General features: G+C 37.5%; 1 protein-coding gene across 18 annotated transcripts in view; it reads right to left on the minus strand.

Annotated features, from left to right (window-relative positions):
* The window catches only part of Kmt2c (lysine methyltransferase 2C), a 275,600-nt gene that overhangs the window by 75,539 nt on the left and 177,388 nt on the right, over positions 1–22,673 (minus strand). For all 18 annotated transcript variants that reach the window (XM_046429840.2, XM_046429842.2, XM_046429847.2 and 15 more), the window contains 4 exons: positions 20,843–20,962; positions 18,440–18,556; positions 5,010–5,111; positions 4,644–4,748 (listed from right to left, as the gene is read on the minus strand). In XM_046429840.2, the coding sequence (XP_046285796.1) occupies positions 4,644–4,748; positions 5,010–5,111; positions 18,440–18,556; positions 20,843–20,962 (444 nt within the window). The remainder of the gene's footprint in view (positions 1–4,643; positions 4,749–5,009; positions 5,112–18,439; positions 18,557–20,842; positions 20,963–22,673) is intronic.

The following is a 22,673-nucleotide window of genomic DNA, read 5'->3' on the forward strand; positions in this document are numbered from 1 at the left end:
TCTTCACCTACCTAAACAAGCAACTTAGTAAGAAAGCAGAATGCCACTTAGACACAGGAGAACTCAAACTTTCAGCTCCACCATACTCTTAAGAAAGTTCCTTGGAGATACATGGAATGAATTGAGGACACATACCAAGAAAAGGAAGACGCAGGATTTAAAAAGCAAGAAACCCACAGAACACGAGCCCAGGTTAAGGATGACAACACAGCCACACCCAGGAGCTTCTGGCACAGAGAAGAGCGGAGCAATAGGTTCTGGAAGAGGGAGCACTATTCCAGGAAAAAAGGAAATGACCAAATAATCTGATGTGATGGTGCGTCTATAGCAGGTAAAAACAATGACAAAATAAGAATAGTCACTAATAATATTCTTCTTCTTGCTATCAAAAATTCCATGAAAAACAAAGTCACAACATATTACTTAGTTCTGCAGCAAACATTTACTGAGTCATAACCAGCTTTATTAATATACGTAGTAACAGCTATATTGGGAGAATGCTAGGGGGAGCCAGGGAGTGTAGGCTGAGTTAAATCAGAACTCATTTATTCAGATCAGGAAGTCAACAATCTCTAACACTGATAAGGTGGTAGCACTGGCTTATTATTTACAGGAACAGAGTCCCCAAAGGAATAGAAGTGGTTGCCTCAAGTGTGGGGTGAGAGTGAGACAGGGGCTGGATGTTCAGCATGAGGCTTTTATTTGTTTTTTGGTGCTGGGGATTGAACCCAGGCGTACTTTATCACTAAGCTACCTCCCCAATCTCCTTTTTTATTGTTTCCATATTTTTATTGTTTCATTACAGTTGTACATAACGATGGGGTCTAATGTCACACAGTCGTACATGCACACAATAAAACAATATGATTTGACCAACATCATTCCCCAGTATTTCCCCTTTCTCTTCTCCTCTCCTCTAGGTCTCTTTCTTGTGCTCTACTGATCTCCTTTCAATTTTCAAGAAATATTCCCCATTTTTCCTTTTTCCACTAGCTTCTACATATGCAAGAAAACATACAACCTTTATCCTCCTTTTTATTTTTTGAGACTGGGTCTTGCTGAATTGCTAAAGCTGGCCTTGAACTTGTGATCCTCGTGCCTCAGCCTACCAAATCTGTGGGATTACAGGTGTGCACCACAGAGCCATCAAGGCTCTTGATTTTTTATTTTTAAACATGTATGTGTATTACTTTGATTATTCTGTTATTTTTTTTAATTGGCCTTAGATTACCAAGTTATAATTTATCATTTACCCAAATTGAAGAAAGAGACTGGAAAAAGCAGGGCAGCAGTCACCCAGGGTTTTCTGTAAATGGGCAGACAGTAAACACTCAAGGTTTTCTGAGCCATGTGTCTTTTGCAACTACAGAGTTCGCCATGGCTGAGCAAAAACCACTGTAGACATATGTAAACCAAAGAGCACCACTAGGTTATAAAGGAAGTTTATGTGCCAAAGTGGGCAGTGGGCCAGATGTAGCCTGTGAGCCATGATACACCAACCCCTGCTTAGAACAGATAAAGTGGGAGGCAGATCTAAAATTGTACAATTTTTGAAACGAGTCTTCATTTCACAGAAGCCTACTTCATGGTCCTTTATAGCCAAATTCTCTAATTACTCAGTTTATGTTCTCTCTCTCTTTGGGGACAAGTGGGGTGGGGATGAAATCCAGGATCCACTGCATCTAGGGAAGTGCTCCACCTGAGCCACTCCGGGTCCTGTATTTACTCTTCCTGGTGTAGCACTCTGGTTTCCAGTCATGTCCACCGAAACTGCTATGGCCGATCAAGACCTTCTGGCTTCCCAATACAACTGACATAGTAGTATGACTGTGCTACCATTCTTTGTATGTGTGTGTGTGTGTGTGTGTGTGCGCGCGCGCGCCACCATACTTGACACACGAGCATGGCTGTGCCGAACTGCCTCTGACCCTAGATGACAGATGTCTGCCATTGATTCATCTTTGTTCTATTGAACTGGTATAATCTTCATTTTTTAAAGCTCTTCGGGTTCTACTTATGGCACCATGTCTGAAGTTGTGACAGGTATGTTTCAGAATCTGCAATGAGTATCTGCTTCAGCTATGATGAACTGGGACCTGTCCTCTCTCCCATAATAAGAAACCAGGTAAATGGCCAAAATGCATGAAACCACAGCTTTCAGATACTAGGCACCATGGAGTACAAGACTGTGGTGTCTGAGAAGAAGGAAACATGTAAGGTCAGTCCTATGTTAATGTGTCTATAAACTTCTTCCACAACACTACCCAGGAAGGGACAGCCCTGGTACAAAAGTCTCACTGAGTTCAGAAGACACGGTAAGTTCAGAAAGGCTGAGGCAGTTAGAATTCGCAGGACAGAATACTAAAAAGGAAGAAGCAATAGAATGAGAGCTCCGGAAATCTACACAGAACTCTCCTGAAGGCCCTGAATGACCACTGAGCTGCACGTGTACAAGGCAGAGCAAGGACCACAGACAGTGGAAGAACCACCACTGGGAGGCTCACACAGGACTGGAGACACATGATACCCAATCAGTCAAGAGTGTGAAGGCCCTGGGGAGGAGTGGTGGGATTCAGGCAACACCCAGAAAAGGCCATGTTTTAAATAAGACTAAACCGCTTCTAGAATGGCAAATACCAAGGGCTGCCTAGAGGGCAAAACAGTTTTCACAACACTATAAGATGTAATTTGTCACTTGAACATTAATGCATGCACAATTCTACAGCGGTATTTTCCGAGGCTACATGATGACTCACAACATCATTAATGTCATGCAAGTTATATTTTTATAGTTTTTATATATTTATAGTTTTATAAATGTATTTTTAAAACAAGTAATAAAATGTTATAAAATATTCCCAGTTTCAATTCCTAAGATGGCATGTATTCAACAGTCAGAATCCTCATAAACAAACTTATTCAAGTAACTCTGAAGACTGTTAAGGGTTCTAAAAGTTTTTGAGACTATCCACCTCACAATGGAGGCCCTCTAGACCAACCCAAGAAAGATTATAAGTGTATACACAAATAACTGCCTTCCATAACAAAAACTAAGCTGAAAAAATTCACATCTCTACTATAGTTCCAGATATTCACAGATTTCACGATCACAGAGGTTTTTAGCATTCTGTACTACTCATAATGGTGTCAAGGGTACAAAAGGAGCCACACATACTTAGGAAAACAGACTTAAATCCTACCTCGGCCAGTAACCAGTGTTTGCAATGTACTGGCTGTCAGTACATTATACATACTAACTTATATAAGCTTTACTTCACCAATAAAAACAGAATTAATTGTTGAAAGGGTTAAAAGAAATTCACAGAAGCTCTAAATATGAGTCTTATATCTGAACTTCTTCTAAAACTGCTATCAATCTTAAGCAAGAAAAGCTATAAAGCATCAAGCCTATGGAACTTGAATTTCTATTTTGAAAGGTCTTATTCAATGACCTTAGATCAGAAATGTAAGTATTATAATCAATTTAGAAAATTAGAATATAAAAGATGCAATGAAGAAATGAAACCCTGTTTTCTTCTAGGCACATATAATTCTATTTTTAAAACTAGCTTTATATAATGTGTATTGTGTTTCTTTTTTGTTCAATATTCTGTAATTTTTAAAAAAGACTATATGAAATAAATGTACTAGTACTTGTACTTTGAATAGATTAATTGCACTTTTTCATTTTGACCCCTAAATTTCACAAAAACCTCTATTATCCAAGAAAATAAACACTGGTGTATATATCAGCAAAGAATTCCAGGGAGTACATACTGACTTGTTCCCAATACTGACAACGTGAGTAAACAATGAAGTAATGCAGTCATGAGTGCAGGGCAGCAGAGAAGCACTAAAGACCACCTGTAAGTTTGGGATGATTCAGCCGAGGTTCCTGCTCACACCAGGCAGACATGGCTATGGAGCACACAGCGGATACCTGTTCTACAGCTATACCTCCCTGCTTAATTTTAGTGACCATTTGTTACTTTATTCCAATGTATAACTTTTATTCACACTGAGTTATCAAAAATAGAATCTCAGTTCAACACTTGAGGTACTGAGACTTCCATATCTAAATGTATTTTTTAAAATAAGTATATGATTACTACATAAAAGGTTCCACAGTAATTCTCTAACCTAAAAAACTGAAACTGAGTACTGCAGGCTCTTTATTACTATGAAATACATTAAATATGTCTGTCTGTCCGTGTTTCTTTCAGCTTAAGTAGAAAATATATATGGGTGAGGGCTTAGGAAACTGAATGTGGGAAAGACCAGAATGGACAAATGAATTCTGACTACATACTTTAGTTGTTCTCAACTTTTTTGATCTATAGACAAAATAAATCAACTAAGCCTAATGCCTTAGCAATAAATAGTATAATTTTTCAAATGAAATGCTTATATTTTTGTTTTTTTTTTAAGATAATGGCATGAAATTCACACAATTTAAAACCACAATAGAGCAGTCAAGTTCATGAAGTAACAACACTTAAAAGTAATATTTAATGAATTTAAATATTATCACATACATATAACAAATACTTGATTAATTTTAAGGACTGGGAAACATAAAACTACTCAAATCAATTAAAGACTCAACATGCTTTTGCTAGCTCATTTCAAATCAGCACACTTACCTTAATACTGACACAGTATGGATGATAACACTGACCACACTGAGAACAAGCAAGTAGTCGTCCTTCTGCTCCTTGACCAAAACTGCCACAAACCACACACATATCCTGGAATCAAGAACACATGTATCTACTTGAGAGCAGTGATTAAGAATACACAAATTTTGGGCTGGGGATATAGCTCAGTTGGTAGAGTGCTTGCCTCACATGCACAAGGCCCTGGGTTCAATCCCCAGGACCACACACACACAAAAAAAGAATACACAAATTTTATTTTTATTTTAAAAACACTTTAATAGCTTATCTTGTGTATGGGATAAAGTAGAAATGGACAAGGAAGAGTTCAAAAGTAAAAGATGAAGTTCAAACCTGATGCAAAGTGAACTTGTCACTACTAGAAAACAACACAACTGTATTGTGCATAGAGTTTTCTTCTTCATCCTTATTTGATGAGATATCTGCAGTAGACACCTACAACGAGCAAAATACAACAAATATGACAGTTATATTTCTCATGGTATTATACTTAACTGGAAAGCTTTAAAAAATTCACATCCAAGAAACAATTTTTGTGAAGATCTGTGCTAAGAATTCCAAATTATAGTGCTAATGCCAAGATATTATCACAAAAGTATAGACAAATCACATTTTTATTACTCTAATATTCTCTTTAGAGTTGTTAAGTCCTTTAGATGAGGAAGAAGTCATAAACCTATCTTTTATAATAACTTAATTACCCAGAAATTCTAATCAAGAACTATGTCTATATACACTATAACACTGTATTATATGTGTATACACATGTATTCCACACTAAGATGTGCTGTAAGCATAAAATATCTGAAAGTTTTCTAAGACTTAGTAACAAATTATAAGAAATGTACAAAGGGCTCATTATTCAACATACATGTCGAAATGATAATATAGTAAAAATCAGTTAAATGATTTGCACGAAAATTAATTCTCGTCATCATAACTATTTAAATATGGCTAATGGGAAGTTTTTAATTATGAGAGGCTCCCATTATATTTCTATTAGATAGAACTGCTTTAAAATATTATTTTGAATAACTTTCAAAATTTCAGTATTAGCCTAAGGTTTATCAACCATGAATGCTTGTTTCTGGACTTGATTTATTTCATCAAATTGACCAGGGACCTAGTGGCTTGTTAATAACTTTCAGAGGGCTTAACATGAAGAAGCTCTGAATTACATACTGTAATAGAGAACAAGGAGGCCAAGATTAAAATCATAAAGCATGATCTTCTTCCCTTAAATAGGTTACAATCTAGCCTAGAAAGAGCAGAAACACAAGTTACACTAAAGGTCAAAGCATAAATAGAATTATTTTCTTGAGGAATGACTGTAAGAAGATTAAATAAAAGGAATACATTACTGTAACATTTAAAATATAAATAATCTTAAAAGGAATTTTAATGGGCGGAATAATGTTTTATGACAAAATCAAAAGTAAGGGCAATTTAAAGTCATAAACACTCTCATGGCTATGAGGGAAAACTGTAAGCAACCTCAGGATTCACCACTGAAGAATGAGTAAAAGTATGGCAAATCCAAACTGTAACAAATAATCAACATTATAAAACAGGCAGGTAGAAAATTTAGCACGCTTTACATGCTGAGTAGCACAAAGAAATTATCAAAATGTTATTAAATTTTTAAAAGAAGGGTACGGTTGTGGCTCATGGGTAAGTTGCCCAGGCTGGCCTCAAACTTGCGATCCTACTGCCTAAGCCTGTACCACTCTGCCTGGCATCAAGATCTCTTTGAATTATAATTGCACATACAAGAAAGAATACAGTATTGCTTAGCTTGATAAACTATAGTTTTCATTTTATAATTTACTTGATGACCTTTAGACTGCTAGAAAAATAAAACCTACTTCAAAGGTGAAGAAGCTCATCTTTGAGAAAACAAAACATTTTGAGAAAAATGCTACTGTTGTCTATACAGGTCATGATCTGATTTGTCCAAAAATGATAGAATTTCAATTTTCCTAAACCACGCCTAAGAGAAGAAAAAGTCATTATATAAACCTTACAAAAGTTGAGACTTTCCAAAAGAAGAACAAACTAAACTGAGTGAGAAAAAACAAACCAATGATAATAAGACTAGAAATCCATGAAACAGCAACTTAAAGTAGAAATCAATGAAACCAAAAGCTAGCTAGAATATCAATAAAACTGATAATTTGTATCTTCTTTTTTGCCCTAATCAATCTTGCTAGAGAATTATCAGTATGAGGAACAAGGAAGGTAACATCACTACAGTTTCTACAAACAACAAAGCACAAGAAAGAAATATTATGATCAGTTCTATGTCTATAAATTTATCAATAGAATGCACAAAGAAAAGAAATTATGGAGGGGGGGGTGGGTGCTGAGGAGGTAACTCAGGGGCACTCAACCATGAGCCACATCCCCAGCCCTATTTTGTATTTTATATAGAGAAAGGGTTCTCACTGAGTTGCTAAGAACCTTGCTTTTACTGAGGCTGGCTTTGAACTCACAATCCTACTAGAGCTGCTGGGATTATAGGCATGAGCCACTGCGCCCAGCTTTGGACAAATATTTTCAAAGACACAAATGTACACAAAAACTAGATAACCCAAATTATGCCTGTCAAACAAATTCAATTTTTACTTAAAAACCATGGAACAAAAAAAAAAAAAATGGAGGTCAAGAAGACTTCAATAATAAATTCTATGAATATAAAGAAGATAAATTTCCAATAATGTATCTTTTCTAGAAAACTGGAGATAATATATTCTCTCATGCATTCCATGAAGTCATCATTATGCTCATACCAAAATCAAAGAGTGCTTCAGCATATAAATATTCCAATCAACGTAACTTTCTATATTAAAGTGCTGTACACTTGAAATTTCCTAGAGAGGGGATCATAGGCATTTTTTACCACCATCATCACCAACAAAAAACAACTATGTGAGGTGATGTGTCCTGCTAATTAACTTAACTGTAATAATCATTTCATAATGTATATCAAAACATGTTTTATACCTTAAATATGTAAGCTTTATCAATTAAACAGCAATAAAACTGGAAAAAAAGAAAAAGAAAAAGAAAAAACATATCATCTCTAGAGGGACAGAAAAACCTTTTGACACAATGCAACACCCATTCCTATTTAATTTAATTCATCAAATTACCAACAGAAAGGTGTATCATCAAACTGACTTATGATGTCTATTAAAAAGGAAAAATGAGGGGCTGGGGTTGTGGCTCAGCGGTAAAGCATTCGCTTAGCATGAGCAAGGCTCTGGGTTCGATCCTCAGCACCACATAAAAATAAATAAAGGTATTGTGTCCAACTACAACTGAAAAATAAATATTTAAAAAAAAGGAAAATGAGCTAACAGAATACTTAATGAGGAAAGACTAAATACTTTCTCTCAAACAAGAAAAAGATAATGATATTATTCCTATTCAATACTGTACTGGAGGTTGAAGGAAATATGATATAGAATGAATAGAAAATCAGAAAGCCTCTAAATTGTAAAGAAAGATATAACAGTTTATCTGCAGCAAACATGGTTCTATGTGTGGAAATTCTAATGAGTTCACAAAAAAGCAACTATAGAGAATTTAAATAAGGTTGTAGGATGTAAGATCGATACACAAAAATGTGCAGTATTCCTATATACTAGCAGTCAACAACCAAAATCTGAAATGAAAACTACATGACCATTTACAAGAGTATAAAAATGGAAGACTTAAGGACAGATCTGAGAAAACATTAGAGATGTGTATAAAAACTATAGATCATGATTAAGAGAAATTAAAGACTTAAAGAAATGGAGAGAAACATATATTCTTGGGTTAAAGACCCAATGTGGTCAAAATGTCAATTTTCCCCAAACTGATCTATAGTTTGAAGGGAATTCAATCAAGATCCTAGAAGTCTTTGTATAAACTGGAAAGCTAATTCTAAAATTTGTATAGAAATGGAAAAGGCCTAGTATAAAACAAAAAACTTGGAAAACATAGTAAATCAGAGGACAAACAGTTTCTGATTACAAGAGTCATTCAGAAGTAATCAAGGTAGTACAATACTGGCCCATAGACAGAAAAATCTATCAAATCATACAGCATAAAGATTCCAATAAAAATTCCAAACTAGGGTCACACATTCACGGTAAACTGATTTTCAAGAATAATACAGAGGTAAATCAGAGATATTATGTTAAAACAATTGAATATTCAATATGCAAAAGAACGAACTTTGATCTATAATCATACTGTATACAAAAAATAAGTCAAATTAGATCAGTTTTAAAAATGCACCCTAAGCTACAAAACTTCAAGAAGAAAACATTTCTGTGGTCTTCTATTATACAAATATTTCTGACCCCTAAAACACAGACCTATAGCAAAATAAAATAAACTTCATCAAAATTATAAAATCCATTTTTGGAAAAGCATGGTTAATAAAATAAAAAGACATTACAGAATACTGAGAAAATATTTACTAATCATGCATATGATGAAGGACTTGCATCCAGAATACATAAAGAACCCTCAAAACTCAGGAAGTTAAAAAAAAAAAAATACTGCCCAAAATTTTAATATGAACTGAAGACCTAAAGAGTTATATTACCATATAATGGATAAATAAACATCTTAAAAACCGACATTATGATTCTCTAGGAAATATAAGTTCCTGTGAATTGGGACGGTGACATATGGGAGGAGTCTGAAGGGACTGGGGACATTGAACCCCAACATTCTGATGAGTTTATTTTGCCAGAAGTTGTTGAGTTCCCACCCTTAGCCATGACTGAGGCATCCCTATGCACACCCTCAGTGGCACTGGCTTCTCCACTTCCTGTGGAGGGAACTAATCTTGCTCTGCCTATGGAAACAATAAAGACCTTTCATGATTCAGTTGCTCAGCATGAAAATGTTGATACTCCTTGACCCACCTCACCACTGTCTCCAGGCCTATAATTAGATCCAAGTCTAAGCAGTCCCCTATAAGTAAGGTACAGAATGTGGCCCATGAGCAGGTTTACTACACTTCCAAGAAACTTCTTGAGTTTTCAAGTTCATACAAGTAGAGGTCTGGGGAACGTTGTGAGAATGGATTTTAAGGATGTGGGATAATGGTGGAAGGAACATAAAATTACATTAAGCTGGATTTATTGATATGTTGCATTAAGCAGAGATTCTACAATTAACATAAGAGCTCGCAGTGTTAAAAAGGATTGTTTGGATGGTTGGCTGAAGTATGGATCCAAAGACGATCTACTGTAAATGAGCTGGAAAAGCCTGATATCTCTTGGTTTACTGTTGATGAAGGAATTCAGAGGCTCAATTGGAATCCTTCAGTCGATCTGTCAGGTACAACCTTCTCCCCCATAATGGGAGGGTCCAGAACATGTGCCCTTTACCAAAACTATGAGAAACAAATCCGTGAGGGGAGCACCAGCATCGCTGAAGAGCTCCATTAGTGCTCTTCTTTGCATACCAGACCTTACTTGGGAGCTGAGGTCAATGAATTGGAGGACTTAAATGAGATGGGAACAATTGGATCCAGGGGAGGAAGAAGCCACGTGGCAGCACTGAATCAACAAAGACAGGCTGAACAGCAAGGGGAAGAAAGGACAAAATGTTCTACTCGTGTAGATCTCTGACACTGGCTAATTAATCATGGTGTTACAGAAGCCAAATAGACGGGAAATCCACCAAATTCTTATTTGACTTAAATAAGCAGAAAAATTCCAGGGCAAGGGTACAAAAGTCTGCCCTAGGTCGTAACAGCAGAGACTCAAGGCCCTTCCAAATCCACTTCCCAGATTTGAGTCAATTTATAGATCCCTTGAAGGAAGGAGAAGCCAGGTCCCCTTGAGGAAGAACTCAGGTACAGTAACAAAACTCTTTTCTGTTAATCTTTCGCCCACCCTTCCCCAAAGGGATCTAAGGCCTTTTACTGTAACCTTTTACAGGGTAACTGTGCATTGTGGAAAAGACAATGATTAGACCTTTTGGGGACTATTAGACATTATAATTCTAGAAGACCCAAAATATCATTGTGGTTCTCCAGTAAAATAGGGGATTATGGAGTTCAGGTGATCAATGGGGTTTGGGCCAAAGTCAGACTCACAGTGGGTCCAGTGGGCCCCCAAACTCATCCTGTGGTTATTCCCCCAGTCCTAGAATGTATGTATAATCAGGATATATATACTTAGCACTATGCAAAACTCCCACACTGGTTCTCTACCCTGTGGAGTGAGGGCTACTATGGGGGGAAAGGATAAATGGAAGCTCCTGGAGGTGCCTATACCTGGGAAAATAGCGAATCAAAAGCAATACTGCATCCCTGGAGGGATTGCAGAGATTAGTGCCACCATCAAGGACTTGAAGGATTCAGGGGTGGTGATTCCCACAACACCCCCATTAAACTCTCCTATTTGGCTTGTGCAGAAGATGAACGAGTCTTAGAGAATGACAGTTGATTATCATACGCTTAATCAGGTGGTGACTCCAATTGCAGCTGCTGTGCCAGATGTGGTTTCTTTGCTTAAGCAGATTCATACATCTCCTGGTACCTGGTATGAAGCACTTGATCAGGTAATTGCTTTTTTTGTCCACCCCTGTACCTAAGGACTAACAGAAACAATTTGCTTTCAGCTGGCAAGGCCAGCAATGTACCTTCACTGTCCTTCCTCAGGGGTATGTCAACTCTCCAGCATTGTGTAACAGTTTAGTTCACAGAGATCTTGATCACCTTTCTCTTCCACGCGGTATTACACTTGTCCATTATATCAATGACATTATGTTGATTGGACTGAGCAAAAGGTATCAACAACTCTGAACTTACTAATGAAGTATTTGTGTATCAGAGGATGAGAAATAAAGCCCACTAAAATTCAAGGGCCTTCAACTTCAGTAAGTTTCTGGGAGTCCAGTGGTATGGGACCTGTTCAGCTATCCCTTGTAAGGTAAAGGATAAGTTGTTGCCTCTGGCCACTCCTACAAATAAGAAAGAAGCACAACACCTGGGGGGCCTACTTGGATTTTGGAGGCAGCACATTCCTCACTTGGGTGTGTTACTTTAGCCCATCCAGCAAGTAACTAGAAAAGTTTCTTCTTTTCAGTGGGGTCCAGAACAGGTGAAGGCTCTGCAATAGGTCCAGGCTACTCGGCAGGATGCTCTGCCACTTGGGACATATGACCTAGCAGACCCAATGGTACTTGAGGTTTCAGTGGTAGATGGGGACGCTGTCTGGAGCCTTTGGCAGGCCCCCACAGATCAGTCACAGAGGAGGCTATTGGGATATCGAAGCAAGGCCCTGCCATCATCTTCAGACAACTACTCTCCCTTTGAGAAATAGCTCTTGGCCTGCTACTGGGCCTTAGTGGAAACTAAATGCTTGACCATGGGCCACAAAGTTACTATGTGACCTGAGCTGCCCATCATGAACTGGGCATCATGAAATGGCCAGATGGGTGATTATACACAGATTCATGGGCCATAGCCAATGATCTGATTGGCTGGTCAGGGAACTGGAGAGAAAATAATTGGAAAATTGGTGACAAGGACATTTGGGGAAGAGATATGTGGGCAGAAGTCTATGAATGGGCAAAGAATGTCTCATGTAAATGCCCACCAAAAGGTGACCTCAGCAGAGGAGGACTTTCACAATCAGGTAGATAGGATGTCCCAATCTGTGGACAGAAGACAACTTCTTTCCCCAGCCACCCCTGTCATTGCCCAAATAGCTCAGAACAATGTGGTCATGGTGGCAAGGATGGCGGTTATGCATGGGCTCAGCGGCATGGACTTCCACTCACCAAGGCTGATCTGACTACAGCCACTGCTGAGTGCCCAATTTGCCAATAGCAGAGATGAACCCTAAGCCCCTGATAAGGCATCATTCTGAAGCCAGATTTACAGATAGGTAGTTAGTGTAGCTAGGTAAATTGGGTCTAATATCGAGTAAGATAAATAAAATGGAGACCATTATCGAGAATGGAGTCCAGGAAAGCAGAGCAGCACTTGAGGAAATTGAAATGTTAATGTCCCCAAGGCCCAGAACCCATCCTAAGGAACTGTTAATGAAGCAGCTCCCAGCAAACAGGGGAGTGCTAATCAAAAGCCACCCCAGGCCCTTCCTGCCCAGATGACTCCTCCAGCCCACCTATCTCCCACCTTTTGGGCCTTCCCACCTGCATTCTATCACTGCAAGATAAAGGGAAACAAAAGACAGGAGTGTGAGAAGACTAATAGAAGACTATTATAAAAGAGGGAAGACTTCCCCCTTCCACGGATTCCCCCCTTTGGGTCCCCTTCTTCCTCTGGGGAGAAGTCTTTCTGCTGTCCTTTAATAAAGCTTCTACTTTCCACTCTACACTTGCCTCAGTGTGCTCCTCTGGTGTTATACTTCAGCATTCCGGGAAGCAAGGACACGTCACTAGTAAACAGCGGTAACAATTCTCCGAGAGATCAGCCATCAACCTGGTGGCAAGTGGAAGGGGCAGCATTTGTCCTGACTGAAACAGACACTTATTCTGGGTATGGACTTGCCTTACCTACACGTAATGCTTCAACAAAACCACCATCCATGGACTTACAGAATGCCTTATCCATCGTCATGATATTCCACACAGCATTCCTTTGGACCAAGGAACTCACTTCACAGCCAAAGAAGTGAGGCAATGGGCACATGCTCATGGGATTCACTGGTCTTATCATGTTCCCTGTTCCCCACCATTCGGAAGCAGCTGGTTTGAAATAATGATGGAATGGACTTTTGAAAATACAGTTATAGTGCCTGTTAGGTGGCAACACCTTGCAGGGTTGGGGCAATGTTCTCCAGAAGGCTTTCCATACTCTAAATAAGGGTCCACTTTGTGGTACTGTCTCTCCTATTGCTGAAATTCATGGGTCCAGGAATCAAGGGGTGGAGGCAGGAATGGTACCACTCACCATTACCCCTAGTGACCTACCAGAAAAGTTGTTGCTTCCTATCCCTTCAAACTTATGCTCTGTGGGCCTAGAAGTCTTAGTTCCAAAAGAAGAAATGCTTCTGCTGGGAGGTATAACAATGATTTCATTAAAATGGAAGTGAAGACTTCCCCCTGGTCACTTTGGGCTCCTCATGCCTCTGAGTCAATAGACTAAGGAGGGAGTTACGGTACTGGCAGGGATGATTGATCCATATTACCAAGGAGACATTGGACTATTAGTTCACAATGGAGGTAAGGAAACATGCTACTGGAATGCAGGAGATCCTTAGAGTGTCGCTTGGTATTACCCTGTCCTGCTATCCAGGTCAATGGGAAACTATAACAACAGAATCCAGGCAAGACAACAAATGTCTCAGACCATTCAGGAATGAAGGTGTGGGTCACACCTCCAGGGAAAGAGCCAAGATGTGCCGAGGTGCTTGCTGAAGGCAGAGGGAATAAAGAGTGGGTAGCAGAAGAAGGTAGTCCTAAATACAAACTATACCATTAAGAATATGTTTGTACATAGTTACACATGCAATAAAATGATATGTTTGTTACTCTGTTATTCATCAAGTAAGAGAATACTGATTGACTTAACATTAGGGCTTAAAGTAACTGTTTTTGTTTTCCTTATACTCTGGGGAATAACAGTACTGCATTTTCCATTGTACAAAGATTAGTTATGTTAGTTGGAGTTGTCACCTTGTTATTGTATTTATTTGGAGATTAAGTATGATGTAAATAGTCAGGTTTGGACATCAAATTGACAAGATGTAGACTAGTAACAGTTAATTTGAATTGTCAACTTGATTGGATTAAGAGATGCCAAAGATCAAGAGGCATTGTCAAAGAATGATTGGCATATATGATAGCAAACTCAACTGCAGCCCCTCCCTAAGTGTGGGCAGCACCATCCAAAAGGATGGTGGCCTGGATGGAATAAAAGTTGGAAGAACAAGGAAGCAGCAGCAGATAGAAGCTCAAATCTTCTTGAATGGGTCTTAATTGTGCCTGCGATCACCTGAAGCTATCAGACTCTTCCCTCCTTCACTCTTTCAAAGTGATCTCTGCCAGTGAATTCTCCAGGGAGTTCCCAGAAGCCTTTGATCTTGGGTTGGGGTAGCATCTTTGAACCCTCTTGTTCTGAGGCTCCAACCTTTTACAGTGTGCAGCTACTGGTTCCTCCAGTTCTCCACCCTACAGATGGTCATAGTGCACGCTCCAGCTTCTGGTTCTGTAAGCCAATCTAATAAATTTATTTTTCATAATCATACTTCCTGTTGATTTTGTTCCCTAGGGAACCCTGATTAATACATTGTCACCTCCTTATGAGAATGGCTAAATTAAGAACAACCAGCTGCCACAGCCCTGCCACCACAGGAGGTTTATTCTCAGGGTGCCACCACTTGCTGTAACTGCTACCTGGAGATCTACTGCCAGAGTGCATGCAGGTTTGGTTGCAGGCGGCCACCTCCATCTTGGGACACCAGCCAGGGCCTGGGGGACCAGGGTGCCTTTAGGTTTGCTGCCACCGCCATCTTGGGATGCAGCAAACTTTGGAGACACTGACCAGGACCAAGAAGTCCAGTATTGAGGTGCCTATGGGTTTGGCTACAAATGAGGTCTTCCTGCTGGGAGTGCTAGTGACCACCATCTTACTGCTTCATCCCAGGGTCACCCCTTTGTGTGAGTACACCCCTGGTGGTCTCAGCAAATTGGAACATCACTGAGATCTTAAGGCTGCAGTGAGGTAGAGCCTGTGATGTCTGAAGCCCAGATCTGTCACATAGTGACTGAAATGTCTTGGATCAGTCTGGGCCAGACGGTCCTGTGAAAAGTTGGAGAATTTTGCCCAGGGGAAGCACAGGTTGGAGAGACTGGAGAGAGCCAGGCTCTCCCAAGTTCCACGGTCCTGAAGCACTCAGGGATGGATGGGGCTGGCTACATCAGGTTGGAGGGTTGGAAGATGGTGTGAGGTCATCTTCCTATCAGCTCACCCATCCAGGCAGTCCACCACCCACCAGACTAGAACTCCTCTCTTTCACTCTTTTCTATTAATTTTTATTTCTATCTTCTCTCCTCCCTCAATGGAATCACATCACTACTTCAGTTTGTGCTTTGTCCACCATTTGAAATTATGAACCCTTTTAGCAAACTTACTTTTTTATACTGTAGGCAATGACTATTGCTATCTCTAAGAGACTCACCTCATAGGCAAAGACATCCACAGACTGAAGGTGAAGGGATGGGAAAAAACATGTCACTCACATGGACTGCGTAAATAAAAGCAGGGATTTCCAAACCTTCATATCAGATAAAGTGGACTTCAAGCCAAAAGCCACAGTTAATCAGAAGGGACCAAAAAGAACATTTCATACTGCTTAAGGGAATTTTACATCAAACATAGTAATCATAAATATTTATGCGCCAAACAATGGAGCACTTATATACATCAAACAAACCTACCTCAATTTCAAGAATCAAACAGACCACAACACAATAATACTGGATGACTTTAACACACTGCTCTCACCACTGGATAGATTCTCCAAACAAAAACTAAATAAAGAAACTATAGAACTAAATAATACAATCAATGATTTAGACTTAAAAGACAGAATACTTCATCCATTAACGAGTGAACACACTTTCTTCTCAGTAGCACACAGATTCTTCTCTAAAATAGACCATATCTTATGCAAGAAAGCAATAATTAGCATATACAAAAAATATAGATAATAACTTACATTCTATCAGATCATAATGGAATAAAATTAGAAACCCAACTATAAAGTAAAAAACAGAATATACTCAAACACCTGGAGACTAAATAATACACTACTGAATGATGAATGGGATAGCAGAAGAAATCAAGGATGAAATAAAAAATACGGGGCTCAGTTGATAGAGTGCTGGTCTCACATGCATAAGGACCCCTGGGTTCAAGCCCAGCAACACACCACACACAAAAAAAAAAAAAAAGAAAGAAAGAAAAAATACTTTGATGTAAATGAGAATCCCAATACAACATATTAAAATCTCTGGGATGCTATAAAGGCAGTACTGAGAGGAAAGTTCATTATACTGAGCTCATTCGTTAAAAGATTAAAAAGTCAATGAATAAATGACCTAATATTAACACCTCTAAGACCTAGAAAAAAGAGGAACAAATCAACATCAAAAGCAGGAGTTAACAGGAAATAATTAAAATGAGAGCTGAAATCAAATGAAAGAAACAATTCAAAAAACTGACAAAAAAAAAAGTTGGCTTCTTTGAAAAAATTAAGTTGATAAACCCCTAGCTAGAGTATATATAGAGAAAACTCAAATTACTAAAATACGTGATGTTGGGCTGGGGATGTGGCTCAAGCGGAAGCATGCTCGCCTGGCATGTGCAGAGCACAGGGTTCGATCCTCAGCGCCACACAAAAATGAAATAAAGATGTTGTGTCCACCAAAAATTTAAAAATAAATATTAAAAAATTTTTCTCTATCTCTCTAAAAAAAATACGTGATGTAAAAGGAAATATCATAATGGACACTACTATAATATCAAAGATAATTAGAAGCTGTTTTGAAAAGTTATGCTCCAATAAAATAGAAAATCTTGATGACATCAACAAATTTCTAGGGACATATGATCTACCCAAATTGAATCAGGACATACATAATTTAAACAGATCAATTTCAAGCAATGAAATAGAAGACGCCACCAAAAGCCTACCAATCAAGAAAAGCCCAGGACCAGATAGATTCTCAGCCGAATTCTACAAGACCTTCAAAGGAGAACAGGAACTGCTCACAAATGCAACGGCCTGGATGAACCTCAAGATAGTTATGCTCAATAAAATAAATTAGACCAGAAAGAATACGTTCTACATGATTTCACTTATCTATAATTCTAGAAAACAAAAACTTACTCATATGAGGGAAATTAGATAAACCACTGTTTGGGGAAAAAGCGTTTGTTTTTGGTATAAAGCATAAGTGAGGCAGAGGGTCCAACAGAAACTTTGGAGAATAAATGCATTCACTGTTTTGATTGTACTGTGGTTTTCCAGGGTATATACACGGCAACACTTGCAAAGTTATATATCATATTTGTAGCCTTATATCAAGTATACATCAATAAGCCTGATTTTTTAATTTGCATCTTTTAAAGAAAGACCAGAATCCAAGTTTTCTTTCTTCTTGTGCAACTATAAAATTGAATAATTTCACCTTTCTTGAACCAAAAATCACATTTAGAATTTTTAAAAGTATTTCAGTGAAATAGTAAATTTACTACATTAAATATTAGCCAATATTCAAACACATTTTAATACGCATTTATAGAAAATTTCATGAAGTGCCAATGAGTAAATATTTATCAATCCTAAAATATGCCAAAGGCAGCCATAAAAACTGTTTAGAATCCATACTGATCTGCAAAAATTATAGTTTCTTCTATAAGCCTTATTATAACATGAGAGCAACACCAATCAAAAACTCAAAATGCCAACCTAATAAACTTTTCAGAGCTCTAAGAATATAATGTGTTGTTTGATTTAAAAAAATAAAAATAAAAGAGCAAAGATATTCCATATTGGTTCTTAGGGGAAGGTTAGCATAGAAAGAGTCAACAAGAATGAGAAAAATAACATAAAAGAAAAGCTAACCTGAGGTTCAAAGCAACAAGAAAAAAAAGTAGAGATACAGTAAAATTTCAAGAAGTCAGCCTGTTTAGGATAGAAATAACTTGCTACAAATGAGATTATCATTAATTGACATTTAAAGACCATAGCAAATATAAATAAAATAAGTCTCACCCCAGGTAGAACAACAGCTCCGAGTCCACCTTTTAATTTGGACCTGCCTCTGCCACCTCGTCCTGACAGGCCTGCACCGCGAGGCCTCCGCTTGCCTGGGAATCCAGAGCCCCGGCCCTACATAACAGATGAGGGTAAGTCAACACTCTGGAAGAGCCCAAAGAAATGTTTAGATCCAAATGTGAGATACAACATTAAATTCAATGTTACACAGATACTTGCCTCTCTTTTATTCTGATTAGATGAAACATAATAAAAGATAAGTCTTATGTACCCTTTATGTATTCCACAACTTAAAACTTAAGTATAAAATATTGATATAATGTTAGAATCAAAGGTTGTGCCTTTTCTGTGTGTGCATGTTCTCCCTCAGCAGGCCTTGGCATTACTTTTTCATCTCCTGTTCCTACATTCTGCATGGCTAGCAGAGCCACACCTCATCAAGTTTTTTTTGATGTACAACATTCATATTCAATGAAAAATAGGTAGAAGGAAAGACTCTGGATAACTGGTCTCTCAGGGATAATAATAATATCTAGTGTTTATGGAGTAGTTACTATGTCCTGATCCAAGCACTTTTTACTCTCAATGAACCCACAGAGGAGATGCTTGTTTTATTAACCCCACTTTGGAGATAAATGTAATGAGATCTAAAAACTTCAAGTTACTTGTCACAGGAGCAAATCTGGCTCCAGTCCCTATTTTTAAACTAGTATTCTGCACTGCTACTTTGCACGAAAGTTCATTATTGCTAGTGTAAAACTGTATTCTTACTGTCAAAATTAAGTCAATTTCCTAGATTATTCATAGCTATCCTATGAAGTGAACATGTCAGCTTCATTTTACCATAGTATTAAGGGGGAAAATTATTTAAAGATTATGGGAAAACTGAAAAAAGGGTTAAAGTTTTGCTTTAAATAAACTTAAAATGAGAATTATTTATTGGACATTTTACTCAACACATGAAAAATTTCCTATGGGAAAACATGTTAAATTCCCTAGTATTTCAAAAATGTAAGTACCAGAGTTTGGGGTCCCCCCCACCTTGTTTATTCTCAGACTTATGTATTATTCCTGGGGGGAAAATGGCATTTATACAAATACATATATTATGTACACTTAAAATTGTTAAAATAATCAGAAAAATTCTTTCTGATGTTTTTCCCTAATGAATTAAATAATACCTCTTCAACTGATGTCACTTGTCAGATGTGCTGAACTCATTTCTCATTTAGAATAGTTTCCAGTCAAAACTGATGGTGATGTTGCGAGAATAACACACACACACACACACACACACACACACACACACACGAACAAAGGCAAGGAAGGTTATTTTCCCCTTTGATTTTAATTAATAGAACTGCCTTCCAGGTTTCAAATTGTCTCTCCTTGTCTTCTCTTACTCTGTCTCCCCTAGGTCCTCTGAGACAAAGGTCCATCAGCTTCTTTGAAAAGGGATGGACAGGAAGAGGTTGGACTGGAGAATTTTTTGTAAAAGTAGTATAGAAGATTTCATTGAAGTTAAAAAGCACTAATTAAAAACCAGGGCAACAGTCATCTCTGAATTTATTTTCCCTAATGTCAAATAATGCAGATAAGAAAGTATACAAAAACTAACAGCATTTGCTGTAAAACTGTCAAACTAATCATCTTTTACATGCTCAAAACAAATATTTATACTTAAACACTTTCCAATATCTGGGTAAGTTAAAAAACAGTTCTGATCATGATAGAAAATAAAGTACAATCGCTGAAATCCTTCATTAGTCTAAATATTAAAGACTTATTCCAAAATTATATAAAATATAGAACATGAAAAAAAATTACATTCTCTACCCAATTATATTTCAAGTTTTGAGATGACTGATATCGTTTCAAATTGATGTTTTCCCTTCAAAATGTATCATTAACTTACTTCAAGGACTAGAAGAATCATCCACCAATGGCATGGAAAAAAGCTCTATGATTCTGAGGTTAACACAATGAAATCTGACGCAATTCTGATACTTCTCCTCCCTTAATACATAATAGATTAATGGAGCTTTTTTTCCCCTCTGTTCTTTTCTAAGGAACAGAAATGTTATGATGTCATGAAGAAACGAGTCCTTGATCACGGAGTGACCTGTGTGACAAGGACTTCCCCCTTACAGAAACACTGCCTAGTAACCAAAGGAGTCAACCATAAACAGAGTCACTAAAAATTACACTTGTAGAACTACAATTAACTCTCATATTCTAGATCTTACAATGAAAGCATATTATTTCTTTAAGAAATTTTTAAGATTTAAAAAGTAGCTCTGAAAGCTAAATCTAGAAAAGACAGGTTTGATTCTTAACATCCAATAGGACAAAACAAACCAGAAAGAAATGATACATGAATGTAAATGCAATTTTATTTACCACTTTGATGCTCCAAATGGCACTGCCAGGAAGCTGCCTGGGTTTAAAAATTTCCCGACCTTCTGAAATGTCTGGGGACCAGGAAGGTGGGCTCACTGTATTATGGGTACTCCAAGCCCCCTAGGATATGGCAGGTGAGAAAATAGATGTATAAAACTTAGCAACATAAAAGATCAAAGCCAGCAACTAAGGAATCTTAGAACAGCAAAAACAAATGCAAACGTATGGAAATTTAGGACATATTGCTTCAAGATAGGGAAAATAAACTTATCACAGTGACTTCATACTTATGTTTGCAGCTATAATTTACATTAAATATTTTTTCTGGTTGAAACATCACTATAATAAGACATTAAAAATCGAGGTTTATATGACACCAACAGTGACTCATAAACTACAATAATAGCACACAAAAAAGTCAATCACATGAAGAATTAATAGAAGAACTATTTGGAGATATTTTCTTCTGTCAAGTATAACTGTGCTGAAAATGTCAAACTGCTAACATCAAAGAATGTGATATCCTATTAAAACCAAACCAGTAGGCCAAAAAATGCAATCAGAAACATGAGTGATCAATAAATGTATACACTTTAAACCATGAAATGTTAGTATGTAACCTTGAAATGCAAATAACAAAATCTTAGTGTTTAGTAACACTTCCTTCAATGGTCATTAGTTGTAAATTTTTATTTTTTATTTAGTAGCATGAATATCTTATAAATAGGGACAAAATTTTATGAAAAGTGAGGAAATATTCAAGCAAATTGTCCTAAATTTGCAAATTAAAATGCCTAAAGTACCTAATAAACTACATGGGAAACAGTCTTAAAAAAAAAAAGGTTAAAAAAAAACAAAAACTAAGGCATTATACTTCCAAGTAAGCAACACTCATCAATAATCTAGAATTAATCTGATGAAGATGATAAAGAGCATAAAGAAAAATGTTTAAATTTTCTCCAGGAAAGTAACTTTCAGAGAGGGAAAAAAGAAAAATCAAAACAACTAAGAACTTATTTTGTATTTGGTAATTCAATGATATGTGCTATTAACTTTAATAATAACCAAAACTAAAGACATTGTTCACAGTACTTACCAGGTTTCTAGATTACCAAACTAAATAAATAAGAATATCATTAATTACATAAAAATGACACATGAATTAAAACAAGAAACACGAGTTTTGACTAGTTCACTTAGGAAGAAAGATGGTTAATGAAGTAACAGTGTTTTGAAGGAAAAAAAAAATAACATAGGAGGGAGAGACTGGTTTCATTTTTAATTCATAAACTATAGCCACAACCATTTTAAGCCCATTCAACACATTATCTCCAGCACAAACTACTGTTTGGTCTTCAGTCATATTCTGGGTTTTTTCCCAGACCATCCAATCTCTAACCCAGCTTTTTCCACACTCAGCTTACCAGAGACACAACCACAACATGAGAACCACCTTGGATGAACCTTCAACTGTGTCTCTGTTGCCTTCCCTACTGTGCTTGTTCAGAGACTCTGGTAATCACTATACAGCAAAAGTCCTTTCTATTCTTATTTTAATCAAGCCCTGACATCTGCACACAGCTCTGCTGCATTTTGTGGCAGCAGCACATTCACAGGTCCTGCCCACCCTGCTGATCTTTCTCCATCTCATATGCATATTCTTCCTCCACCTGACTCCTGAAGTGCTAGAGCTTCCCAGGGATGAAGCACAAATTTTAAACAGTATCATCCTCTTCCCACCACTCCTTCAATCCAGTCATCACCAAGACCAGAACCTCTGAGCTTTGTCTCAGGTCTATGCCCTGCACTGCCACTGCCAGCAGCCTCATGC

The sequence above is a fragment of the Marmota monax genome, unplaced genomic scaffold (genome assembly GCF_021218885.2).
Source record: "Marmota monax isolate L192 unplaced genomic scaffold, Marmota_monax_Labrador192_F-V1.1 WCK01_AAM20220418_F8-fsc00193, whole genome shotgun sequence".
NCBI lineage: Eukaryota > Metazoa > Chordata > Mammalia > Rodentia > Sciuridae > Marmota > Marmota monax.